We start from the raw sequence: 20,100 nt of genomic DNA on the forward strand, positions 1-20,100 counted from the left end.
TGAAATTGAAAAACAATCACAGTAAGGTACTTTATTGTTACCCAGAAATTATTTGATATTGAGATTAAAATGGCTGCATTGGACCTTTAACCCTCCCACCACACACACACACACACACACACACACACACACACACACACACACACACACACACACACACACACACACACACACACACACACACACACACACACACACACACACCAAAGTCCTTCTCTCGCAAATTACAGTAGTGATGGGACAGGGGCTTTCTCATAGAGTCTGACCATTTCCTTTAACTTTCAATAGGAAACTCCAGTTAATTGCAACCGCCGAACGCAGGCAAGGGACGGAGGAGAAGATAGGGTTGGGGTGGGTGTGTGTGTGTGTGTGTGTGTGTGTGTGTGTGTGTGTGTGTGTGTGTGTGTGTGTGTGTGTGTGTGTGTGTGTGTGTGTGTGTGTGTGTGTGTGTTTGGGGACCAGGAGGTTTTCCTAGACCACAGTAATCCTCTTTGTTAAAGCTAATGTGGCAGAAAAGACCCTTCCAGCGAAGTCCCTCTCGGCCGGTTTAATCCCAGTGTGTACGGAGCAGCCTCTGCCATAAAGGGTTCACTGGCCCAGTGCTTCCGAGGATACCCTAATTGTCCCGTTCCACCGACAGATTAAAACAGTCCTCTAAAATTTCGGAATACTGCCGCTCTTTCTCTCTCTCTCTCTCTTTCCCCTTTCCGGCCGGTCTTCAGAGGGAAAGCTGGGATAGGTCCCGAGCTCCCTGGAGGTCTTCACACACTCGTTCACACAGGCCCTACAGTAGACCCTGTGAGTCTGGGAGGGAGTCATGAACCTCAGACTGCACTCTGTGAGCAGTGAAGGATGGAGGGACCCAGTCAGGAAGAGCTTTAGCCCCCTTCTTCACGCTGATCCAGCCCTCCTCGTGCTTATTTACCTTGGATCTCAGAAGTGAGAAAGAGACTTGGGGGAAAGGGGCTTAGACTTCCCCCTTGCATCATTAACCACACTGTTAGTCTGTTACTCTTACACGCACACACACACACACACACACACACATGCTGATACACGCACACACACACACACACGCACACACACACAAAAGAATGCACACACAATACCCCCCCATACACACACACACACACACTCCCTGACAACCCCCGATCGTCACGTACTACTCTGGCGTCGGAAGTTCCGCCATAAGCTTCCCATATTCCGCCACGTAAGCATTTTGTTTTTAAGACCAGTGCATTGCCCCCCCTGGAGGGCTCCAACTGGCCCAGGCCATCAGACAGTATGTCACAGGGTCCCGTGAAGGCCACATCTTGCAAAGTCCTTTTCACTAGGTGTGGTTATGAACAGCGGTAATGACCCATGAAATGCCTTCTCTCCCAGGCACTACTAATGCTCACGGCCTACACCGAGTGGCAATTCAAAAACACAAGTTATTTGGACTACGCTTGAGCAAGCAGTTATTGAGACCACAGATTATCTTTTGGGGGGAAAAAAGAGTCATGAAGACTATTTTAAAAAGGTGCACACAGGCGAAATGGCGAGTGCTTTTTCTAACGATGTGACCACAGCTGCCGGCAGAGAAGGCAGTTACAGTAGCAGAGTGTAGTGTAGCATATAAGCCCTTCAGATCCTCTATTGCCGGAGGAGTGATTGTCACAATGTCATGGTAACAAGGCAGTTTGAATGACTGGCACAAAAACAGGAATAGATTTATACAAGGGGTTATTCTGGGACAGCGATGGATTGAGAGGGAAATGAGTGAACAAACTAGGATCATAGAATATCTCCCGGCTTTATTTTTCTAAATGGTTTTCCTTTCTGAGACAGAGGTTAAGGACACAATGCTAAAAAGCGTTAGGCTCCACAACAATGCAAAGCTCCGAAAAGATTCTGCTTGTTTTAATGATATCGAATTAGTACATGTTCTATACTACACTCGGTAATGTGTATACATCTGTCCACAGATATCTAGTGGAGTTCGTCGTTGCATGAGTAAAACAATTTCATTGACTTAACCGTTTTGTTTTACAAAGTTACATACTGTAGTGTACAAAAATATACATATTTACTAGTGTGTTGGTGTGTAAGATGGCGGATGTTTGTGTGTAAGGGGGTTTGAGCCTTTTTGTGCACAATACCGTGACTTGTTAGAGAATTAAAATCATTTTGGGGAGGCAAAGGAAATGCATTGTCTTGATCCACCAAATGGAGACAAAGGACTATATGTTGACGTTCTGAGTTTCAGACGGCAGGATTCACCATCTGGAAAGCATCCAAGTAGTTTTAAGTAACCGTTTCCGCTTGTCGAGACTAAACATCGCTTTTTTCTCCCCCCCTCATGACATGAGAAATATAAGGTCAAACATTTGTCTGAATGACAGACTTAATAAGCAACTGCAGGATTTAATGGTGATTTACGATACATGGAGTATTCAGACAGATACAAATAGGCCCTGAAGGACAAAATGTAGAGACTGCAGGGTCAAGAAGTGTAATCTGAAGGGACTATATACAGTTTGTATGTTTCAATCACAGGTCTTAGCAAGAAAAACATTGACGTCAATCAACAGCTCATAAAAATGAAGGGGGAAAAAATACTTTTACCAAATAAAACCCTCAAATCAAGCCTACGTAGATTTAAGATTAATATCAATCCAACACTGCATGGCCATTTCAGAGTTTGTATGTATATCTGACAAAATTTGTCTAAAAAAGAATTAGTCAGTTTGAAATGGCAACAGGTGGTGAGAACCAGCCTTGCGTCTTATATTACATGTGTATAAGAAACAGCCATCGTCCGATATAAATCTATGCATGGGGTCGGTGTTACAGTGCCGATACAGCACGACACAGTATAGGTCGTCATTTCTGCACTACCTGCGAGGGTAAAATCTATCTGGATAATTGGAGGGCGATTCAGGCGAAGGGGGTTGGAGTTTGGCGCTGCTTGTGGTGCTTCCAGCTGCATGGAGGGTTAATGAGGCCGGCTCTGGAGGTAATGAGGAAGTGCCCTCTTGGTCGCTGGCATCCTCAATGAACCCCAAGCATCTGGACGACACGGGGAAGAAAGGGTGCCACGTCCTGACCCCCATCAGATGCCTTGAATATTTCTGAAGGATCTCTGTCATAATGAAGTATCTGGGGAGAGCGCAATGAGAGCGGGTCACAGCCCATGAGGCGGGTTCCTCGGTTCAAAAGAGTCACAATCAACTTAAAGGGTGACCCGTCAATTGGTTGAGGTTAAGGAACCAAGCTTGGGTGCACCACACCACGTTTCTTTTAATGTTGGTTCCTCACTTTAGGAGGGGCAAGAAATGTGGTAACGCTTTCTAAAACCTTCCATAACTATGCCATTAATATACTTTTTATAAGTAGTTTATGCTTCATTAATATATTTTGTATTCCAACATTTATAAACGTAACTAAGTATTTATCAAAATGTTTTAAATGGAAGCTCTTAGAAAGTGTTTCCAAACATACATTTCAAAACCAAATAAAAAAATCAAGACTCCTCCTCTGCTTTAAATTTTTTAAATATGCTGCCACAGATGTCGACAGGCTGAATAGCTAAGGCCAGAATGTACTGCAGCCTGCAGATTGATTGTTAACTGAGAAAAAAGCCCACATTTGCCACAAATGACACTCACTGAACAATTCCACCAGACAGACTACTCAAGGCCATGATCGTCAATATTACCGTCGCATATGCCATTGACAGGTTTGCTGAATGAGCATCTCTGAGCTTCTATTGACAGCTGTGGTCTGAACGGAGCATCAGCACGGCCGGGGCCTTGCTTTCATAATAATCAATAACCTACCCTGCTTTCAGCTGCATGATTGCCTAATATACAAATGATACTAAATTGAAGTTATTTGATGGCATACTACTTATCAATGCACTTTCTAATCAGACAATAAAGTAAAAGCCCAACCCTAGAGAATTCATCTCTGTGCCCTGACAGATTGCTATCAGATGGGGGTTCTGCTTTGTGTTGACTGTTGGACTGACAGGGAACCTTAACCCCCTTAAGCTAAGAAGCAGGGAGTGATAAAGCTTGTCTAGGAAGCCCAAAGCTAAAACACATGGACCATCAGTCTTGAAAGGTGGTGCCGAGGTAGTATTTCAGGGTCGAGGCTTGTCGTCATGGCCCTCCCTGAGACCTAAGCCAAGACACTGCTGCTTTTAGGGTGCGAATTGTCAAAGCAGTCTTGAGACAGAGGACTACTTGCATACGGTTGCGTATTTCTTTTGAGGGTTTTGGGGTAATCAACCTCCTTATGTAGCAATCTTCGTTGGAGAACCATGATGTACGCTCCGTATGCGGTGAGATTAAGGTGGTCGTGGGCAACTCAGCCTTCTGAGTTTACATCAATTCCTGAACAAAATCACACTGTGTAGGCTGCCAATGAGGCGGAGCGAAATGGAAGGCGGGTATTGAAGAGCAGACCTAATGGTTCCTCATTGAGCGTAGGTGCTAAGTGCTTTAAATGAACAGTGCATTCTTCCTTGAACACATGGCTGTCCGAATCTCTACAGGAGGAGAGAGAAGCAGGAGAGCCAGGCTTTGAGGGACAGATGTAGGCCTAGCTTCATCACACGGATCTCCCTCCAGCTAGCAGGGGGACCCTGGGAGTCCTGTCTAACTGGTGAAAAGCAGGCCTCTGAAAACTCAGAGCCGCTTCACCTGCTATCCTCCAACGGCATTCCCCCTCAGGATCTTCAAGAAGATAACCAGCTACGCCAGCCCAGAAGTGCCTCTCTTCCCGCCCTAAACGAACAAGCCCTCCCCACTTCGGCAAACTTTAACCCCTCCTATTAGAAAGGGCTGCGGAGCAGAGAGTTGTGTGAAGAACCTCAAAGCCTTCCAGAAAAGAGTGTCTTTTGAAGGCTAAACCCCAGGATTAGGTGGAGATCCTTTACGATTTCTCCTGTTGGCCCCCACAAAATTGGCACAAAGGAGATATCAGCTCCTCTTTTCACAGCCCATCACAAGAACCGCCCCCTAGCAAGATTATATCTAAAGTGATGGGGAAATTGATACGGGATCACTCCGGTGGAATTGGACCGATAACAGTTATCATGATTGGAGAAACTCAAATGTGTAGAGATACAGACTACTTGAAGTCATGGTGACCACTAAGCTCTAAGGGAGCATTGTAAGTCTCAATGCTATACACTCCATATCTACAAGGTCGTTTAACCAAATGTAAAGACAGATTGGCTAAATAGACTATTATGACAGCTGAAACTAAATTATATAATAAACTAGACTGTCATTGAAATCAAAGGATAATACATCTAAATGAAAAGGCTTTGTGCTTCTATTCTCCAATAAATAAGAAAATCTGATTCGTAGTTCTGAAGGCCATCCTTTAGAATAGATGCTTGCATTTCCATTAAACAACTGTGTTCCTCCATCCTGTAAGTGGGCTTGTCTTTTAAGCAGCACTAATCTTTAAAGGGCTATCGGAGCCGACAGCAACAATACAATCATCGCTCAAAACACTTCCTCCAGCAAAGTGGCTTCTATGCCCTGAAAAATGCATTGACTAATTAAAGTTCCATCGCCAACTAAGGGGACCCCCAAAGTGTTGGGTGACAGTCAATATGGGGGTCACTCCCTTCAGAACATGTGTGGGGGATCCATTCAAAAAAAGAGGGCCCCCCCCCCCCCATAAGAGCGTTGTCTATCCCTTGTGCGTCCTTGCGCCGTCCGAATAAACACCTTTGTTTTGGGGGCCCGTAATTCGTCTTAACGCTGGGATGAACAAGAAAAGGGACTCCCTAATCCTATTAGCGTAGCACCTGAGCTGGAATGGCTAATCCTGTTTAAACTCACTCCACAGGCTCTGTAATCTCCCCATATCCTGATGTTCAGCTGGCTTCGCCGCCGCCCCGAGGTGAGACTGCACTTTAGCATCGCACGGGAGCGAGGGCCGAGCGTCAAGAGATCCCGCCGCCACCTGGATTACCGCCGGCTGCGTTTCACACACCACCTAGAATCTCACCCCGGTATTGTCAGGTATTCATGTTTCCCTACTGTACAGGCATACAGAGAAGATACTGGAGTGTTCTATATGTTTCTGAGGGACTAGAGATGTGCCAGATGCTTAGACATGTTAAAGTGAGGTGTTTTCGTGGAGTGTAGGCCAAAAGGGCAAATAGGAGATTAATTGGGAAGGGAGTTTCATTCAATTCTAGTCATCTTTGTGCGTATGAGGTTTTCAGAACGGGTTTTTAAATCTTTCTCAATGTGCTCAGAACTAGTATCGCATACACAGTACAATGCCATGCGTAATGCTGAAACTGTCAATTGTGCTGAATCATTTAACCAAGAAGAAACAATAGAAGGCAATTGTAGTCGTATGCAGTCATAAGCAGCAGTGCTCCAGCATTTTAGTGTTCCTAATAATGTCTATGTTACTACACTTTGTGTTCACGTCTTTTATTTGTGCACATTTCTAAACAATTGGTTCATTTTCAAGCTCGACTATTCCTGAATTGAGAAACTGAAACCCAAACAAGCATGTCTAAACCTTAAAAGTGCACCGATTCCCTCGCCGCTTTTGGTAACCCACTTTTGGAGCTCCTTGCCCCTAGTCATAGAGAGATTTAGGAACATGAGCGGTGGTGGCCCTGGCTCGGGTTTCCATTGTCACACCAGTCATGTTCCCTCTCCTGTTACTGCCACTGTCCCCGTCTTCAAACAGTCTTCCATCCCCCCTTCTCTCTCTCTCGCTCTTTCTTTCTCTATCTCTGAAGAGGCATGCCTGCCAACACAGCTCAGTCAGGAGGTCACCTCCATTAGTTTCTCTGTGATTCAGGACTTCAGTGTCACAAGAAACTCTGAACATTTCAAGTTTTTTGCAACCTGCTATGTGATTGCCTTTGTGCAGGTAATATTAAAGGATCCATGCCAGCCCATTCCTACCATTGCGACTGGAAGGGTAAAAAGAGCTCACACAAAAAGCTCCAGTACGTCACGTGCAGTTGTTGAAATCAAATCACCTCGGTTGATATAAAAGTTCTGTGCCATAGCTGACGTCAGTTCACATTCGGAGCACATCACTGTCCCAATAGCATTGTAAAAGGCCATAATACCAAGCCGGGTGAAAAACTATCCTTTTGTGCAGCTTTAAGCTCTCGTCTCTCATTTCTCACTCCTCCGGATCACAAGCATCCTCACTGGATGATGTACTTATTCATAAAACGTTAGTGTCCTAACAAAAAAATATTGGAAACTTGGGAGTGTAATTCCATTTCACATTTTGTAGAGATTGAGAGAGATTGTTAAAAAGTTTGCGATGCAAGAAATTATTTTGAAATGTTGTCAAATCCCAATTTATGACGAGGGAATGAGATATCCAAAAGTTAACAAGACACTGGTACAGCAGAGGGTTTCTCTGACAACAATATACAGTGCCTTCAGAAAGTACTCATACCCCTCGACTTATTCCACATTTTGCTGTGTTACAGCCTGAATTTGAAATGGATTACATTTAGTTTTTTGTCACTGACCTACACAAAAAAAGCAATCATGTCAAAATGGAATTATGTTTTTCAAAATTTTTACAAATTAATTACAAATGAAAAGCTGAAATGTCTTGAGTCAATAAGTATTTAACCCTTTTGTTATGGCGAGCCTAAATATGTTCAGGATTAAAAATGTCCTTAACTAGCCACATAATAAGTTGCATGGATTCACTCTGTGTGCAATAATAGAGTTTAGCATGATTTTTTAAGGACTACCTCATCTCTGTACCCCCACACATTATCTGTAAGGTCCCTCAGTCGAGCAGTGAAATTCAAACACAGATTCAACCACAAATACCTGGGAGGGTTTTCCGATGACTCACATAGAAGGGCACCTATTGGTTGATGGGTCCAAAAAAAACAGAAATTGAATATCCCTTTGAGAATGGTGAAGTAACTAATTACACTTTGAATGGTGTATCAATACACCCAGTCACTACAAAAAAACAGGTATATTACATATACGGGTATATATTCCAAAACATGCATCCTGTTTGCAACAAGGCACTACAGTAATACTGCAAAAAATGTGGCAATGCAATTCAATGTTTGGGGCAAATCCAATATAATTCATTACTGAGTACCATTCACCATACTTTCGAGCATAGTGGTGGCTGCATCATGTTATGGGTATGCTTGCAATCGTTAAGGTGTGTGGAAGTTTTTCAGGATAAAAAAGAAACGGAATGGAGCTAAGCACAGGCAAAATCCTAGAGGAAACCCTAGTTCAGTCTGCTTTCCACCGGACACAGGGAGATTAATTCACCTTTCAGCAGGACAATAACCTAAAACACAAGGCCAAATCTACACTGGAGTTGCTTACCAAGGAGACAGTGGATGTTCCTGCATGGCCGAGTTACAGTTTAGACTTAAATCTACTTGAAAATCTATGGCAAGACCTGAAAATGTGTGTCTAGCAATGATCAACAACCAATTTTGGAATACTTTCTGAAGGCACTCTATCTCAGAAGGTACGTCTTGGAACATCTATGCTGTTCTGGCATTGTGGCATCCATAATATGAAGCCAAAACATTATATATGACCAGTTCCTTCATGAGGCTACTAATCACGAGATTGTAGAGCAAAATGGAAGGCTTTTCATTCATTTTTACTTGTCATTAATTTTAAAAATGGTCTAAGAGAATTACATATTATCATCATAAGGCCTCATACACCATTAGTAGTTTATGAACTCATGGAAATAGACTATACACTATACAGCATCTGAGAACACTCTATTCAATATTGGCGACAATGTGCAGTACACCTAAGCAGGTTAAGTGTTGGCTACTTCTGTTTGTACTGTCTGTACATAACTCCTCCCCCCCACCTACCCACCGAACCCCAAGACCCCAGATAAAAGCCCTTTTTTCGGTCCATGTGAATGACAGGCTTGACATGTTCAGGAAAGAAATCTCCCAGATGACATGGGAGCAATGCTCCACTTTTTCACAAGCTTTTCTTTCTCCTTTCTCTCTCTCCAAATCTCCAGTTGTTTGAAGGTCAAAGCTTACTGTGCACTGTGGTATAGCAAATCCCCGCCCTCTCACTTGAAGACAGAACCATGTGTGCCAAAGCCATCGCTCGTTTACTCCGTCACACAGTCACGCCACGCTAAGAAGAAACAGGTGAGGGCCTACAAGGCACAATGGCCGTTCTGCAGAGACTTACCAAGACCGTCAGGTCACACCGCACATGTCTGTTAAATCTAGGCTAAAACATCATCCAAGCATCCAAAACAAAAACAAAAAACATTTGTTTTGCTGTAGCCAAAGTATTGCTGTGGTTGTAAGCTTACATATTCATGTTCATTTACAGTACGTATTCAATTTCAAAACCTACAATTCTTTTAGAGTTTACTTTAACAAAACGTGCATAATATCGCCATCATAACATTTTAAGAAACCTGATCTAAATGACATTCACTGAATGAGAGGAGACGAGGCTCTTGTATTCAACCTCATTGTGTCTGGAGTTGAATTTCCACAATTCACACATCAGGCAACTAACTCTATCCTGAGGTAAATGGTTTTCAGATCTCCTGGTATGGGTTTTCCCATTAACTAGTTAAATATAAAGTTCAGAAATATGATTACACCTAGTTGTAGAATGGTCAAGATGTAAAACTTTACTTTTAAGATTGTAGTGTTAATTATGTTAATGATGTCGTGTTAATGATGGGTGGACCCATATATTTAATAAATCTTTTGGGGTGTTGCGGTCAACATTTATTTTTTCTCAATAACATTTTTCTCAAATGGAATTAACTGTTAAATATATTTTTTTTGTTGACGGTAAGGATAATGCCCAAGAAAAAAGAACATTGTCTCCTAAGAATTTTCGCTTACATTATAAAGTGCAAAATAAACTACTGTATACATTCATAAACAACTCGCTAATTCATTATTTCAGAATCAACTGAAGAACTGCATGACCCATTTCCTGTTCACTCACTACTTCATGACTTACCGCCAGTGAATTCTGTGGGATAGCCACCAATGCTAACGGCAAGTTGTCCTCATGGTGCTGACTATTTATTGTAGGCCATGTATGCATATGATTATGTCGTGGTACTAATGTATGAAGTGTAAGGCGTATAGTATAAAATTGAGGTATGTTGTTTTGTTTTCTTATGTACGAAAAAAGCAGATACGATACATTTTTTTGCCGATACATGCTACATATATTTCAAATCATGACAATTAACGCAACATGTAGGATACTCCTTGTCAAAACATTATGGTGGGAAGGCATTCTGAACTCAATAATCAATATCAAAACAGTGAAATAAATATTGTTTGTAAATTTCAATATAAATCAAAATAAGCTCTATATTATTAACTACATTATCCTCTGTATGTTACCCAGAAATCGAGCATTTATATAATGGAGATCAATATAGAAATGGAATAGTAAAATTTTCAATAATAATTCAAAGCGTTTTCAAAAAGATTTACAACAAAGACAGCGTTAAGATATTATCATAATTTTATCAGAAAAAAATGCTAGTTCAATATCATCCATTGCTAAGAATATCAAATATATACAAATATTTTTGACCAATTTCCAACCAATCAATAAAATGATATGGAACTATTACCCATGTACAAACTATGCAAATATCTGAAGCCTAAATATACATAAGCCTAACTTCATTCTTTTACTTTCTGGCCGCCATTTGGGTCAAGTTTACAAGACTACCTTTGGGGGGAGAGGATTGGACAATTATACACAGAAAATGTTGTTTAATTAGTAAAGCATATCCTTCTATGTGGTGATATAAACATGATTAGAGTGTTCTAATCTATGCATCAATCAGAACTAGCACTTCAATTCAAAGCACACATCTGTGCTAATAAATTCCTGCGTACCTTTTCACAGAAATAAGAGTAACATACCAGAACAACAACAAATCCTTTCTCTGAGACAGGTTAAATCCTTCTTAATTTTTTCTACAGTCAGAAGTGCACTATTTTTTTCACTCGGAAGGAATGTTGATTTGTTTCCATTGTGGCATGTTAGTTTAATCAAAACACGCCCGCGTATCAAAACACATCCAAGTGTGCAATGTAGGTAGCATAGTAAAAGACTCATGGGTTGAAGCCAGTTAATCTTTGTCCGAGGAAAGGACAATGAGGCTAGTATTCTGCTTTAGCAAAACAGTAGAGGTAATCCCTATGACTTCACTGATTCAGTCGAGTGTTTGATTATTTACTTGTATATATATGGCCCTACAGATGTAGCAACATCCTTTCCAATTCCATGACCAATATATTAAATTTGTCCAGTCAAAGAAATGGATGGTGAAGAAAAAGCTCTTTGAGGGAAGTCGTAAAAGATTTACAAGCAATATGCTGGTACTGCTGGAGTCTTCCTGTCTCCTTGACCGCCTGCATTTTAATGTGCTCCCCTGCCCTCTTATTACTGAGAGCCGCTTTCCTACACATTCAACCGTGAAAGTTTGCCATTAACGTAACATGGTTTTTCGTGATTGAATATGGTGCTGTGCAGGAACCAAGAGGACACAAAAGTGGCTTCCTATTTTGAAAGGGTGCTCCATCCACCACAAGTAATCCACCACTTCATAACACTACACAAATGGGCGAGAGAAGGACATTTACCGAAAACGATCGAAAATGCCTTTCACAGTTCTGAAGGAGCAACTCCACTCTCCATTATATTAACTCAAATAATGTTCTGCAGAGGATAAAAGCCAAATCACAACCTGATGAAGGGGTAATGAAGAGAGAGGCAGAGCTTTACGCCCAATGTGCATCAATAAACGTAAACTATTACCGCGGATCAATTAGGAAAACACCAGCGTTACTTTTACGAGCGGGCCGTCCGAATTCGACAACACGATATTACATTCATCAAACGTTGGGCAATGTTTTTACAAGCAAGAAGCGATTAGGATGTTTAAGCAATTAACTGCTGTCCGGCTTTATTGTGTTTGGCGGTAAAGTAATACAAGAACAGAATTACATTTATATCCCTCACGCGTAAATCACATTAAAAGGTCTACATATAAATGGGAGGAGAGCATTAGAAGACATGATAGCAATATACCAACAACATTCAAAATAATGCAGGATCAGTTTCATAAGGCCCAGTACACAAGCAAGGACAGGAGAATAGGCGAGGTGCTGGACTCTTTCATCCCGGGAGGCTTTCGAAGGGTAACACCAATATGCCTTTAAATCTGCTAAAAGAAATAAAACCGACAACTGATTTGTTATGGCAACAAAGATGTGGAACGCTAAAGGCCATAGGCCTATCCTGGGCTGAGAGAGGTGGAGGGAACGCCTCACCAGTCGGCACATTTCAAGTGTAACCAATGCAGTATGTGGTTAGGGGGGCTTTATTCACAGCCCTGATTAACAGTAACACAAAGATTTTCACTGTTGCCCTCCTTTTGGAACATTCTCGTGGAGGATACAGTTAGTTTTGAGAACACCTAGCGAAGTTCAAAGTTTCTAGCTCTCTTGATACACGAGACTGCCTATGTGGAAAGAGAATGTGGGTCAGGCATTAAAATGCATGGGGAGTACATAAGGCTTGATGAAGTGCTGATAAGCACTGTCGGGAAGAACAAGAAACATCCAATAAACAACGGCAAAAGGGTCTTTATTTACCTTTTGATTCCAAATAAAATAAGCTATGGTTAATAAATGAGACGGCAGCCATTACTCGTCATTCATCAATATTTGAGATCCCGGCGGCAAGACGGGCTGCCGTGAGCCATGCGGAACAAGGCCGACAAACTCGCCACCTAGTTCACTGTCTGCCACAGATGTGACCAGTACAGCCATTCTCAGTGTCTCTATACAGGTGGGGGTACAATGGAAGGGAGGTTGGTGACAGACTGATTGAACAAACGGGACACCCGAGTCACCCGAAACTCTACATTTGTTCACCATATCTCAGAGAGAGAATAGAAGCGAAAAGCAATACACTCTTGTCTAGAGTCAAAATGGGTAATCGCTGACACATCTAATGCAATTTCGGGAAGAAAATATAAATAGCCAAAGTCCAAAGCACTACACTTAGGTCAGAAGATTGTTTATAGATTTTTCAAAACTATCACTGCTTGTCATATACAACAACTGAAGAATGGGGATGTTTTAAAGCAGGCGATTCATCATAACCAACATTAGCATAATCTTGATTATCATTGGAAATGAAATGCAGTGTCCTACCAAATGAAGCAGGCTTTGGGCTTACACACTCTCCGGGTCATTTTATTTCATGAAGCTTTGAACTTAGATTACTGATTAGCAAATTCATCTTTCATACCAATTGCTTTTGTAGATATTATGCACCAACTTTAATCTTTAATGAGATGTTAGAGCCATTTAATGTTCAATTGTGTCAGGCCATTAATGGCCAATTCCGTGTTAAAATAATTATTCCATTCCAGGCCAATTCGCTGATTTGGAAGTGAAACTTTTTTTTGTTGCATTTTCATTAAGATTGGAATATAGTCTCATATTTTCTTACGAAAAAAAGTAGATTTTCTTCAGTCAACTTTTTTTTCAGATGTTCTTTCACTAGTCTGCTCCGAAAATGCCTTAGAGGAGGAATTTGAAAATTGAGAGCCAAACTAGTTCATGACCTATGATGAAAACAAGGGAACTTCAATGGAATAGTTAGGAATAGAGTTGGCCTTCCATCTTGTATAAATGAGACGGCAGTCCACATGGCTCCACATTAGGGCTGGCTAAAAGGAGGCTGTGTTTTGTACAAGTGAACATAGCAGGCAATCTTTAAATTTAAATTGAATTCCCTAACTAACAAATATGCTGAGCCTTGTGCTCAGCCATGGAAAATGCCGATTTCCCAGTCCGGAAAAGAAAAGGCTAATTTTATCAAGACAAACCGTTTACGTATATACTTTTACCATATCCTCTCCATGACAGATTTTTTAATTGCATTATATTACTGAGAGAAAACTTCAGTGTTTCCACAACAACTATCCCAATGGGGTAGACCATAGTCTCAAGCTTGTCTCGAGAACTCAAGCCTGTTCAATTTCCCGTCCATGCTCATCTCATCAAGTGCTTGTGAGTAAGAGGCTTCTATTTTTTACCTTCAGGAAACAGATCTCCCATTAAAGTGGGATATGAGTTTGAGCAGTACAGTAATTAGTGCATTATGTGATCCCAGAAAAGTTAGAATTCAAGTGGAGATGGCATTGCAAGTCGCCACTCTCGTGACACCTTGAATTAATTACGGGGCAAATATGGGTGACGCTGAATTGTACACACACAGGGAAAGTGGCCCATAAAGGCCTGTCCAATTTAAATTGAAAAACTTAATTAATGCCAAATGAGTAGATAGGTAAACTAGCAAAAGATTTACGACAGTTTTCTGCTCCCTGCGTGAGGGAGGACAGTCCGGCTTCAATACAGCACCCCATTAGAGAAACAAAATACACTGCACTTTGAAATTCAATGCCATATCCTTATATCTGAAGGCCTTAAAACAGTAAGCAAGAATTTCACATCTACAGGAACAAATAGGAAAAATCGGCTACACCTGAGTAGTAATGCACAACCTATTGCAGTATATGTACAAACAGTACAAACACGGGATAACTGGGAGTTCTAAAGAAACACTTTGAGGACAGCCAACCCCTACTATATCCAAACTGTGTGAACCATGAGAAACATGTATTTTCGCAACTTCACCTTTCTAAACAGCGAAAACATAAATTCTACAGCAATAATAAATACAAATGTACATATTAACATTTCTGTAAACTGCTCTAAGATAAGATACATGGCAGTTCCTCCACGATTTCGCTGAGATTTGTTTGTGATATTTGAGGGGAAAATGCTTTATTTTGCTGCGGCAATTCTGACATTTTGCATGGCAATACGCAATGATTCTGTCCAATTTGTCGCGAAAATGCGCTGACGAGGGAAAAAGTTTGTGTGGCTTGATTGAACCATATTATGCTGTAAATGTGCAGTGAATGTTTGAAATTGCGAGCGCTCTTTTTGTACTGTGGTGATGGGTTAATATTATCTGATAATATTGCGATGATTTTAGTGTTTAATTAGTGTGGTGATTGGTCAAATTTGCAAGCCTTCCCATAATACGTGGGAAACCTGGAGGGACTGACTTGGTCTTTCAATGCAGTGGTTCTAGTCTTGAATTTAAAGGACTTTTTTTCCAGAACGGGCCATTTGTGAATGCGAGCAGATCATTGGGAAAGAAAACATGCGATTATTTCCCGTTACTCTCCACTTCTACATTAGTTTTGGCATGGAGCCAAGTGATGCTTCTCCACTTTCAAAAGTATGAGGTTAAAGCTCGGAACTCATTATTACTCATATGTACTGTTGTAAAAAGCGGTTAAAGTTCCTAATTTCCTTATTAAATTACATTTTCAAGATAGTTCTATCTGTCAACACCAATCGATCTTTGACTGTAGTTCAAACCAGATTCAATTCCGCATAAAAACCATTTGACCCATTTAAACTGTTGGTTACCATCTTTAATCATCGTCCATGTCATTTCTTTGTCTTGGCTCTCGACACACCAAAAATGAAGGTCTTCCTACCATGAATGAGAAAATGGCGGACCACGTTGCTGAGCAGAGCAAAAACGATGTAACGCCACCTACAGGAACCCCAAGACACCATTGCACAGAAATGTTTTACTATCCAAAAACTCCAAGGTTATACCCTCTGAAGCTTATTTTCATGATTTGAAAAGTATTCCCTTCATCGTTGACTTCAAAGCTTCCTAAAAAATATAATCATTGAGTACAATATAATCTAGTGTCCTCACAGACCAGCTACCACTATTATTTCCCCACAATACTCCCCAATAACCTCAGCGAAACTAGGTCAGAACGGAGGGGACGTTATGAGGAAAGCAGATATCATGGAATGGCAAAGCATGGCGTTAAAATTAGTAGTCAAAATGGAAGACCACAGTATCAAATCATAGTATTTCTTAGAGTAAATCGTTCTAATAGCTTTCCGTGTGGCATAGATAATAGCCATTCAATTTGCTCGTAAGTTACATAGCAACATGCCGAAAACCAGATACGTAAAACACATACGAAAACACAAGGTGATGTCATTAGCAGTGGAATGGCCATTCAACTGATGACAAACCTAAATTCCTTTCATAATCCCACATTGTCTTGGGGCGCATTTGATCCACTTTTTGTGCACCATTTTTATAAAATTTTTATTGAGCATCTACCAAAATTCAAGAGTTTTGCATATGAAACTCGGGCAATAAAAAGGATGTTGAAAGAACTGAAAATGCTTTTCCAATGGAGCTTAAAATACACCAATAATGAACACCAGACAAGTCACCCCGATACAAAAAAACTAAAGCGATTTTAAAGGTTTAAGGACTGATCAATAGGCGTTACATATAGCGACCTCCTTATAAATCCGTGCTTTAGGTAAGACTTGACTATTCAAACTAGCAATTCTGTAATGGACACTGCAATATGCATCAACAGTGGTCCGGATCATTTTTGTTGAATGCATGTTACACTTTTGTATAGATCATATTATACTTTGACATTTCTTACTTAGGTCAATATCAAATAATTTCAAAGTAATAGAACCACCGAAACACCAATTAATACACCTAATGCTTCATTATGCTATTTGTATTGAATTAGTGATGCAAATTGTATATATCTTTGGCTAACAATTGTTTAGAGATGTAGAGCAAAGTAGGCCAGTGTTTCTGCTCCCTCACTAAGGCCCCTCACTCGTAACCAACAAAGCCTCACTAGCCATTTCTCCTTTTAATCCTTACTATGCATCCGGTTTTCTAGCCTCACTAATATCCCACAGTATAAACCACATCACTGATTGTTGGAAACACCAACAAGACCAACACTTAAAGGATATTACATACAAACTGTTTTAACAACCAATTGAAGGACGGTATAGGCTAATTCAAAAGTATCCAAAATGTCGGCGTAAACAATTTTTCTAATTGGTTATTTTGTTTTCAACCAACAAAATGTTTGCCAAAGTCATAAAAGAAAGCATATTACATTCATATGACATGCATAATGCCTTTGCAATCACATTTTTTATTTTAAATGTTTAGACGAACGAGGAAAGTTTTTATAAGCTTACTGCATTCTATGATTGCTATTGGAAAAGACACCACTTAACAACTGACTTTAAAAAACTAAACTACATTATACAACCTACTCAAGATCCAAGCCCTATTATGCCTAGTGCCAAAGTCACTCCTATCAATGCTTTAAACTCCTTTATAGAGACATACAGTGTGAGACTCATATAGTTCTCACATGATTTTGTGTAGAAAGGAAGCATCAAATATCACTGTCATGTGACTAGGTAGCAAATTCACTGATATCCAAAAGGCTCCACTTGGGCTTCAAAACACTCATGATGTAATTTGTGCATAGCCAAGACCAGTTATTTCCAGTACAACAAATAAGTATTGAAGCAGCCATGGTTTGTGTTGCATTGTAATCCATTATGTATAGAATATTATTTTTCTCATCACTCTAGGAAGAAGAATAACTAATGAATTCAATATGCACCAAATACATAAGCATATTTCATTTTCTTTCCTTTTTATATCTGTGCCCTGCCATAAACAAAACACATTGGTTTCTACAGAGATTTGAGAAATTTGCTTATGTTACACAAACATAATCTTTATAAATTGTGGGGAAACTTACCACAAAACCTCGTTGTTGTTTTTTTTTTTTACAGCAAATTGCTCTCTGAACTTGACAAGAAATTAAGTTTGATTCAATCTTTCGAGGGTGTGCTGGCACAATTCCAATGCTTAGAATATTGCAAGGGTCAAGCACAAATAATTTCTCAAGAGTTCAATACTGATGGAATGTCTTACTTAATGTCTTCATTGTATTATTTATCTTTACCTTCCTTCAGTAATTAACGAACTGGAAAGAACTAGTTCATGTTCAAAATCATTCCAACAGCTCCAGGCCAAAATATCAATAGTGAACTGGAGTGAACTGAGGGGCTCAAATGAAACAAGTACGGAATATTCTATATGGGAGACCAAAACCTTGCTGCATGTCAATAAAATGACTTGACATTTTTTGTAGTTTTGTGTATAACCATGTAGTCAGCCTCTAAACCGAGTTTTGCGTGTCTTAGTGGAGATTTTTACTCAATCTTATTTTAAAGGGGATGGGAAAATCACATTTTGCTTTGGCCTACAGTATTTTATCACACTTTCAAATGCAACTTCACAATGAAAAACTACAGACACAACGCACTTTGAATTCAATGTGATAAGTTTGTGAACATGAAATCTGAAAGCCTTGGCAAGATGTCATAATCAAGTGAAATCCTGGTTTAAGGGACTTGCTTTACACTCAGCTGGGAGAGATGTGATAATGGGGTAAAAACAAAAATAAGTTATAAGTGATGTAATAAGTAGGTCTTACAATGGAAGCAAAACATGGGATACATAACTAGAACGTGCTGGTCAAGTACATCTCCCTAACTCAAATTCTTTGTAGTTAAAGAAGGAACTTTAACGTCATCTATTCAAAGAATTGAAGTTGAGGGGAAAACTTCTTAAAGGTGAGCATGGTTGATGGGCTTTTGAATGCGCTGGGCTATTTGTGAAGCATTTTCCTTTAGCTTAGTCTAAATGTCCAGGTATTTTATTGGGGTTCACACATTATCTATCCAACAATGTAAGTTGGCATCACTGAAAGACGACTCCTACAATTCCTTACCTGGGGTTCGTGCTGTTCCAGTAGACTGCATATCTGTCTGATATAATCTTGCTATCGTCAGCCCATACCGCGACCCAAGATAAGAGGGCAACAACCATAAATGTCAACTCCATTTGAAAAGCTAAATAGTTCTTGTCCATTATGGGCAGAGTCTATATAATTCGTCGCGTTGTTGTCTGTAATTTATACTGATACAAGTACAATCATGTGTTTCTGGTTGCTGTTTAAATGGACATGGTGCTCTTCAACTTGCACGAGGTTGGTTCCAGTCCACATTCAAATTCCAGGTGCTCTCAGCTGCAGTTGTTCGCCTTCAGTTGAAGATGTACAATGTATACATTCCCATTCGTGAGAACATTAGTGAGAAGTCCAAGCAGATGCAGCGGTGTCTATGAAGTTAAATTAGATTATGTTCCATGAAGGTTCATCAATTCTGTTAATTCACAGTTTGACTCAGCTCGTTGCTCTCCTTTTGCACGGCAAGCTCTTCCAATAACTATTAAAATCCATTTTCTTCAATGACTGTAATTGATAAATGCCTTATTTGAACACATTGCGCGACACTCGTCATATATTGTTGAATATTCATTGACGCCAAGTATAGGCCTACAGTCGTTTGTCCTTTAAATCCATCCCTTTCCGGCATGGCATACTTTCTAAAACTTTAGTCGTCGTAAATATAACTCTCACCCATCCATTCTGCTACCGTCCTTCAATTTACGGTCATCCAAATCAAGATGCTTTTTATTCCACATTTGCGCGCATAACGATGTCCATTCAACTCAACGTTTCAGGTTTTGTGAGAAACAATGTTTCAGTCAAGCAACCACTTCTTGTTCCTTCAGAAGAAACTCAAAATATCACAATGTTGCAGCAGCGCGATAGAAATCCAAGCCCGTGAAAAACCATTGGCTCACAAGATGTGTCCTGCTCTGCTCATCGGTCAGTCACAATCTGAGGCTGGAACAAAAGCAATTATCAAATGTCGTCGTTGGCTACTGTCCTCAGCTTCCTTCACTGGCAAAAGTTATCAATAGGAGAAGTTGCTTTCTTGATGCGTGCTTATCGCGTCATCCTCGCAACGCCACTACCAAAGCATGAAGTGCAGACACGGAGACACCGCGTCAGTTGCAAAGTTGCTGCTGCTATTCCTGCGTTGTTTGGGGTTGCTGTTGTGAAAAGGCCAAATTCTCTTGTCGCTCTTCCCTCGTTCCTACGTGTGGTGTACAGATCAGTGGAGCTGACATGATCGATTTTTCCCCTTTTTTGAGTCACGGTGGTTCTCTCTCTCTTCCTCCTTCAGCACATGGCTCGCTCCCTCTG

General features: G+C 40.5%; 1 protein-coding gene across 1 annotated transcript in view; it reads right to left on the bottom strand.

The window, feature by feature from the left end:
- The window catches only part of LOC120055156 (ephrin-A2-like), a 140,144-nt gene extending 121,248 nt beyond the window's left edge, over positions 1 to 18,896 (bottom strand). The window contains exon 1 of the mRNA XM_039003079.1: positions 18,778 to 18,896. Coding sequence (XP_038859007.1) covers positions 18,778 to 18,890 — 113 coding nt within the window. The 5' untranslated portion in view covers positions 18,891 to 18,896. The remainder of the gene's footprint in view (positions 1 to 18,777) is intronic.
- Positions 18,897 to 20,100: the final 1,204 nt, after the last annotated feature.

The sequence above is a fragment of the Salvelinus namaycush genome, chromosome 10 (genome assembly GCF_016432855.1).
Source record: "Salvelinus namaycush isolate Seneca chromosome 10, SaNama_1.0, whole genome shotgun sequence".
Classification (NCBI taxonomy): domain Eukaryota; kingdom Metazoa; phylum Chordata; class Actinopteri; order Salmoniformes; family Salmonidae; genus Salvelinus; species Salvelinus namaycush.